This window comes from Myotis davidii, unplaced genomic scaffold, assembly GCF_000327345.1.
Source record: "Myotis davidii unplaced genomic scaffold, ASM32734v1 scaffold944, whole genome shotgun sequence".
NCBI lineage: Eukaryota > Metazoa > Chordata > Mammalia > Chiroptera > Vespertilionidae > Myotis > Myotis davidii.
The window spans coordinates 1050806-1058278 of record NW_006296283.1 but is presented as its reverse complement, the minus strand read 5'-3'; the positions used below and the strand labels follow the sequence as shown (position 1 = coordinate 1058278).

The 7473-nt window shown below is 51.4% G+C and overlaps 1 protein-coding gene across 3 annotated transcripts in view; it reads right to left on the bottom strand.

Moving 5' to 3' along the window:
- Positions 1 to 885: 885 nt before the first annotated feature.
- NINJ2 (ninjurin 2) overlaps positions 886 to 7473 on the bottom strand; it is an 84664-nt gene continuing 78076 nt past the window's right edge. For all 3 annotated transcript variants that reach the window (XM_006771304.2, XM_015568847.1, XM_015568846.1), the window contains 3 exons: positions 2454 to 2685; positions 1752 to 1936; positions 886 to 1256 (listed from right to left, as the gene is read on the bottom strand). In XM_006771304.2, coding sequence (XP_006771367.2) covers positions 1770 to 1936; positions 2454 to 2685 — 399 coding nt within the window. In that variant the 3' untranslated portion in view covers positions 886 to 1256; positions 1752 to 1769. The remainder of the gene's footprint in view (positions 1257 to 1751; positions 1937 to 2453; positions 2686 to 7473) is intronic.

The window sequence follows — 7473 nt, the reverse complement described above, 5'->3', positions numbered from 1 at the left end:
GTCTAGGGTGGGGGAGGGACTGGGATGGTGGGGGGAAAGCATTAAATACTGCATCTTCTTAGAAAACAGAATGGCTCTTGCATTTTCCTGTTGCCCATCCTGGTGGGAGAGGGTTGGGCTGAGGGCCCCATGATTCATGTCTCTGATCTTTGGCCATCCGGCCTCTGAAGGGCGTGCCAAGGACCCTTCCACGCCACCCTCCACCCGTTACCATTAGTTTGATGCCTGCTGTGTGGCAGACAGCCTGCTCTGTGCTGTGGTTTACTCCGGAGGGGACAACATTGGTCCCGTGTGAGGAGCTCACCGTCTGATAGACCAGGCATTTCTGTTTGGCAGGTTAATGGAGCTCGTGGTTTCAGAGGAGCGAGGCTGGTGGACACCCCAGGTGAATAAGGCTAGAAAGAGGGCCAGAGTGGTTTTGGGGAATCGTGGAGAGGAGCTGAGGTGTGGCTTATTCTAAAATAGCAGACAATTTAAAAATACTTTCTGCTTGAGCTGGGATGCCCTGTTGATGCTTTGCAGGTGCAGACTGACCTCCCTAGTTACATTTGGCGTAGGCATAGATCAAAGTTCATATTTCTCAAACACATGCCTAAGACAAGGTGCTAACATGAAAGCTAGAACAGGTTTAAAGGAGGTTTCGAAAGGAGTGTGCATACATGCGTCAATCTAGAGCTGACTAATCGGCCATTGGTGTAGCTGATGGTCATTGGCCCAAGGCATATGAGGCCTGGAAAGCTGACTCCGAGCACAATCCAGAGGAGAGGGAGTGATTTAAAAGCCTTTTCTCATTCCAAGCTTGGAGTTTGATCCTTTGAGCTCTTTCCAGGACACAGATGGAGATGGCAGCTCAGATGCAGCTAAAAGCATAAAGGTTGACTTCAATGGATTTGCAGAAACTTTTATAGATAGAAATCATTCCATTTTACCTGGGAAAATAGGCCTGGGAATGGATGGGACAGAGGGGAGGAATGGGGTAAGTCAGAACCAGAGTCCTTAAGCTGGTGGACTCAGCGTTGGGTCGACATGCCTCAGGTGCAGGTGCCACCAGGAGCAAAGGTTGGCACTTTCCCACGCTGAGCTCAGGCCTGTAGACCAAGATGAAATTCACTTGGACCAGTAAACTATCCCATCTTCACTCGGGTGCTGTGGTAGGAAGCAGGCATCTACATTGCTCTTTCAGGAGCTCCCAGGGGAAGTGCTCATCAGCCTGGCAGATCAGGGAAGAAAGGCGGAAGCAGCTCCAGATCCAGTACCTGTGGGGAAGCTGAGAACAGGCGGTGAGGCAGAGCCGCGATTCCCCTGCAGCCTTCAGAGATGCAGAAGCTGACTCAGTAGAGCGGGAGTGGGCCTGACATTCTACATTTCCAGCAAGCTTCTGGTGCTTTTGTTGCTGTTGGTTCATGGACTACATTTGAGTAGCTGGGACTGCTGGGCAATGCCAAGGGGGAAATCCCATATCTCCATCTTGCCTCTTGCCGGAGGGGCAGAGCCAACCACTATCCACATTGCCTCCCACCCATCTCAGGTGATGGAAAAACCCGAGCCTAAACTAGAGGAGAAGAACCGTTACCAGCACTGGGGGCCTTTCTGAGTCCCCATCCAAGCTCTTCTCCAGGATTCCCTCCTTGTCCCAGATCTACTTTCTCCTTTTGGGTGGCAAGGATTTCTCTCTTACCCTAAACCCCCAGAGGTGAGAAAAGGGCTGCCTGGGGAACCACTGGGCCTGAGGACCTCCCAGCTTCCCTCACCTGGGTTCCAAGTTGAATTCAGAGAGGATTCCTTGAGGTCCTGGCAGCCAGGAACCCTGTCTTATGTGCCCCGAAAGCTGTAATGAAGACATTGATGACAACAGTGATGAAAACCAAGATGGTGGCAGCATTGTTGAGCTGGTTTAATTGCCACTGCTTTTCCACCTCATTCAGGTTCAGCCGTGCTGTGGAGAAGTAGAGAGTGAGACGTAAAAGTCAGGGTGGGGGCTACAGTCTGAAGCTTCCCTCACAAAACCCACTAGAGTTCAGAGAAAGTCTGGCAGCTCAGAGATCCATGTGGCAGAAGTCAAGGGAGGTGGTGTCATTGCATTGGACACCTCTTCCCACACCAGTGTGGGGGCATCCATGTGGTGCTTCATAGAATCAGGGTTTGGGAACTTACACCGGATCTTCTGAATGGGGTGCATGCTCACACAGGTGATATGGGACTCTGCTACAAGTTAGTGAGGGCGTCACTCAGCAGTGTTGTGGAATGGCCTCTGTATGGAAGACCAAGAGGTAAGGCAGGGTGCCTCTCATCGCTCTAGGTGTCACTTGGGCATTTGTAGGTGCAGAGGGCTTACACCAGGTTTGTGTATGGCTGAGAAGTAGGCATGTACAAAGCAGGGTGGTACAGGGAAGACACTTGGGGCTCATCTTCCCACTAGGAGGCACTGGGGCCAACTCCAGGCCTGGGCTCACCAATGACCACGAGGAGGATTCCGATGACGACCTGCAGGAGCAGAGAGATGCTGATGAGAGTGATGAGGGTAGCATAGTATTGAGAGGACGGCCCCTGCTCCAGTACCGTTTTCAGCCGCATGGCATTGGACATGAAGAGAGCCACGTCCAGCATGCTCTCTGCCACGCTTTTCTTGGTGGCATAATGGTTCAGGTTGATGGGCTGGTTCCTCCCGGGGTTGGGGTTCTCAGGCTGTAAGGGAGAAAGCACAGGTTTACCAGGGAGGCTCTAGAAGGGAAAGAAGAGAGAGTTACTAAAACTCACTCGTAACCAGGTGAGGGCAGGTAACACCCTGCTGAGTTTTATGGCCTGAAAGAAATATGTTATGTTGTAATTTATATTTCACAGTGGGTAGAGTCGCCCTTCCATCACACTTCACACATTCATCTGAAGGACGCCAGGAGGTGTAATGGTTAGCACTCTGGACTCTGAAGGACGCCAGGAGGAGTCTCAGCTGCTCTTAAAATGTGCCGTACTCATTCTATGCTGTTTTACCTGGGCTGGGCCCGGCCCAGGGCCACTCTGTTTTCCTCTGAGAGCAACGCCTCTTAGAAGACAATAGCAGGAGGCTCGGGTGCAATAGGAAAGGCACCTCTTCTCCCAGGGTGCTGTGGCCCCAAGGCGGCTGCACAGCTGAGCAAAAGGATCCTGAGCTGAGTTCTGATCCCACTCAGCCTTTGGCACTGGGCCACAGCTGTGCTCAGGCACTCTCGCTGGCTGTCAAACACAGGCCCAAATCAAACCCCACCTGTATGTGTGTGGTCACGTATGCTAAAAGCCCTTTGTTTTTTACATTTGATTTGATTTTGAAATATAAAATAAAGCTCTTATCCTCAAGAAGTCACGAACGCCAAAAGATGGAGTTACAATGCAGGCACATGGGCTGGACGTCTGGGCCGAGCCAGGAAATCCAGGCTGGGTGCTGCAGGCACACTGCCGTCACTCGGGAGAACTTGGGGCCATGCTAGGGAGACTTATTTAGGAGTGGTGCTTGGGATGATTGGCCCAGTGGGGCCCAGAAGCAGGAGACCCGTTGAAAGGTATGGTATTGACTTAGGGTCAGGGTGACAAGGAACGGAACCTGAGTGGTGGTGAGAAGGAGAGCAAGGAAGGACTTTGAGAGATAAAACAGCCTGGGGCAGGGAGCTACCTCAGCAGATGACGGCAGCAGGATAGCTGTTGAGTGGGTGGGTGGATGGATGGGTAGATGGAGGGGGTATCCAAGGGTTCTGGATGCTCCTAGATGCTGGGCTTGTTCGGTTAGTGCCGGGGTGCCAAGGCCAGTAGCCCACAATAACACCACGGCTAAAACCTGTGGTCCTAGCCCATTTGGCAATGGTTCATTCTGGGTTCAAAGGACATTAAGTGAGAGTCTGTGGAGCAGCCCAGCCCTCTCCACAATTCAAAGTGCTTCTGCCCGAGAACCGCTTCCCCCCTTGGCTATGCCCAGTAGCTACAAGCTTTGCACTTGTTCCTTCTTCCGAATCCAGCTGTTCAAGATCTGATAAACTGTGAAATACTGGGAAAGCTTCAAGGGAGAAAACCCCTTCTATGAAATGTTGTATATGAAAGTGGACAAAACCTTAAATTCAAATAGTGTGTGAGGGGGTGGGTACTTGGGGACACAGATGTCCCCAGGCCTCAACAAAAAATATTGCTATTTGTAAGTTTTATGAGAACTTCTAGGCTTTTTATTATATTGATCTTAGAGCCTCATCCTTTCCGCTCTAATTTAGGGCCTGCTTTTATTTTTATTTGTGCCAGTTCAGGATTACTCCATAACTGAGGATGCATCTCAGCTATGGTGGTGGGAGGCTCTGCAGTGTGCCGCCCGCCCTAGCTCCCGAAGGCACCAGTTCTCCATAATGTCCACATGGTGTCGCGCTGCCTCCAAAGAAGTGACTTGGGCACCCACGCTGCCCTGGTGGCGGTGGGTGGTGTTTCTCCTCCTGAGGACTCCACTGAGAGCCAGGCTCCTGTGGGACCTAGATTTCCTGGAGGCCCAAGACAGGGAACCTGGTTCACAAATCTGGATCGGCCAACCTAAAGCCCATCAAACGGGTGTCCAATGAAAATCCAAGGATAAACCAGTCCTGAGATGGGGCCAGGACTGGGTGGGGAACCAGGACTACCTGCCTTGGGACTGTGAGACCCGGGAAAAAGTTTTTTTGAAAGGGAGGGAAACAGTTTTCTTCATCCTTCTTGGTCGGGTTCAGGTGCAGTCCTGCCCTGAGGCAGAGGGCTTACTGAAATGACCTGAGGGTCCTCTTTTATAGCCTGAGAATTCAATGGGATGAACCCCCAAATCCCACAAGGTGCCACCCTTTTTACCCCCTGCCCAGAAATTAGGAGCAACCCAACAAGGATTCAGGAGAGGACGGTAAGGGTGGCAGGCCGGGTGATGGGCAGGGTGGCCCCCTCTCCTGCTTCTAGGAGCTGGCCCTTTAAGGCTTAGGCCCAGGCAGCCTGAACAAAGGCCCGGGAATGTGGGCTGGGCCAGCTAGTGGAGCCACCCAGCCTGAGTCATTGGTATTTCACGGGACTAGGAATCGCTGCCTCGCCTGCTCCCTCCCCTGGCCCCTGCCCCCTCCCAGGGCAGATGGGCAGCTCTGGAGCAGCTTGCATGGCGGATCTGACAGAGCTTGCTGGGGCCTCCCCTCCCCTCAAACCCACTTGCTCTGCCCTAGTTCCCAGCCCCTTTCCTCTGGTTCCTCGGAGCAGGGGCTGGAGGGACAAGGACATCTTTCTGGCGTCTGGGCCCAGATCTGCCTCTGGGCTTGGCACTTTGGGCCTCAGTTTGCACAGCTATAAAACAGGAGGAAAATCCCATCTCTGAAGGGGTGGAAGCTAGTCCAGTCTGAGATCTAGCTCTCAATGCGTCTTATTCCATTCCACCACACCCAACCCCCGTCCTGGAGGACAGCAGGTGGCCACACCAGGGATTCCAGTGTCCCTATTCCAGAAAGCAACCTATTCAAATCCTGCCAACCAACGAATGACACCTGAACACCGAGAGGGGATTTTGGTTGATATGAGCTTGGAACAGGGGCGGGTGTGGGGGAGGTGGGTGTAGATCTAGAGTTCCTTTCTGGAGCACATGGAGGTTCTGGGCAACAAGAGGCCTTGGGTTTGGTGAGGCGGGTAGGGTGACGCAAGGGGGTTGGGGACACGACAGACACCCTCCACCCGGTTCCCAGTCTGCCTTTCTTCCTGGCACCACCATTTCCCTCCCTCTGGTTCCAGCTCAGACAGCCCTGGGTAACAGCTCTCCTGCCAAGTCCCCGCTCCCCAGGTTGGTGTGGATTCCAGCTCTTGAAGTCATGGATTGCTCCATTGCTCATTCTTTATCTCTTAATCCTTGATGGCCTATTTTATTTTTGTTTCTTTACAAAACTTGTTGCCTAGGAAAGGAATGTCTCTTTTAACAGAAAAGTAAACAAATTTTTCATTGTTTATTGACATTATGGGGACCACAAGCTCTGAGATAGCATTCTGCATTTCTTGGAAACAAGATTTCAAAGGGATAACTGTCCTACCAGAAGGCCGTGGGAACCACTGCTCAGAGTGTTTAGGACCTGGAGCCTGTGGCCGCAGTGAGTGGGTGCCCTGTGGGAAAGGAGCCGCCAGGAGGTGGGGGTTTGTGGCAGCCAGGAAAGTATCACGGAAGGCACCCTGGGCCCAGGTTCAAGTCCTGGTTCTGCTACAGAGTAGATGCATGAGCAAGTCTGGTCCCATCAAGGGCTCCTTTTCTGTGAGACAAGGGAGGGGGGAGGAGGGGAAGTCGGGGAAGTTATTTCTTGGGTCATTCTAACAAAGAGTGATGTAGGGGTGGGGAAGCCCCTCCTCCGAGTGGAGAATTATCAGGGCCTGCGAGTATTTCCCTGAGAGAGGCAAAGGTCAGACAGCTGTAGAGCCAGGCCCAGGGGCAGGTCCAGTGAGTCACTTTGCCCCAGGGCATTGGTGACCCTCTAATATGTCATTCTTGTCAGCCCCAAGAAAAGCCATATGGCAGTCTCCCTGTGTATCAATTCAAACTCAAGGCGATGAACACAATAAGCTCAGGGGTGGTGGCCTCTTGACCCTTCTGTTGGTCTCAAAATGACTGTGCGGTTGCTGAGCCAGAGCTCTGGCTGACTGGTTTTCCATAAAGGTCCGGCAGGCCCAGCCCAGGAAGAGTATTGGTCGGGTAGCCTATTCTGCCAATCTGTTTTTAATTAGGTGCCCGAGGTCCCTAATCCTCTGTCAGAATTAAGTTTGAAAGGGTACCTGGGTCTGTCATACTGTGCACACACACAGTAGGCGCATAGTACACTGGGAATGATAGTACTCACGGAGTACATACCTTGTGCCTGGCATAAGGTTAAACATGGGACATGAGCCATGGAATCTAGTCCTCATCAGCCCTGTGAAGTTGGTGTGGGGACATGTTAATAATAGTTGAAAAAGCAGAGGCTCAGAGAGTCTACGTAACTTGCCCAAGTTCACACAGCACAGTTTTTACCCCAATTCTCTGTGTGCCAGAGACTGTAATTTTAACCCCTACTCTGCTACCACCCAGAAGTTGAAGACATACTCCCTGGCTCCAAGGAGTTTAAGATCTAAAGATAAAAATATATACCGTATTTGCCGGCGTATAAGACGACTGGGCGTATAATCCACTCAAAATACAGAGTTTGTTATATACTCGCCGTATAAGACTACCCCCTCTTCCGCACACCTTCCACACACCAAATAAAAGGTAAAACAATATCAGATTTGATTTTAACATTTTAATTTATATTCAAATGCTTATGACATGCAGGAAAACTGTCACAAGGCTGTATGTAATCAAACATATACATAAAACAGTGCAAGTTTATTACCGGTAAACATACCGGTAATTCACTAAAGAAAACACACTCTATAGACTGGTACCGTAGATGCTTCTCAGGAACACAGGCAAGCAGCCCACAACCTAGAGGGACTGTCAATGATAGAAGA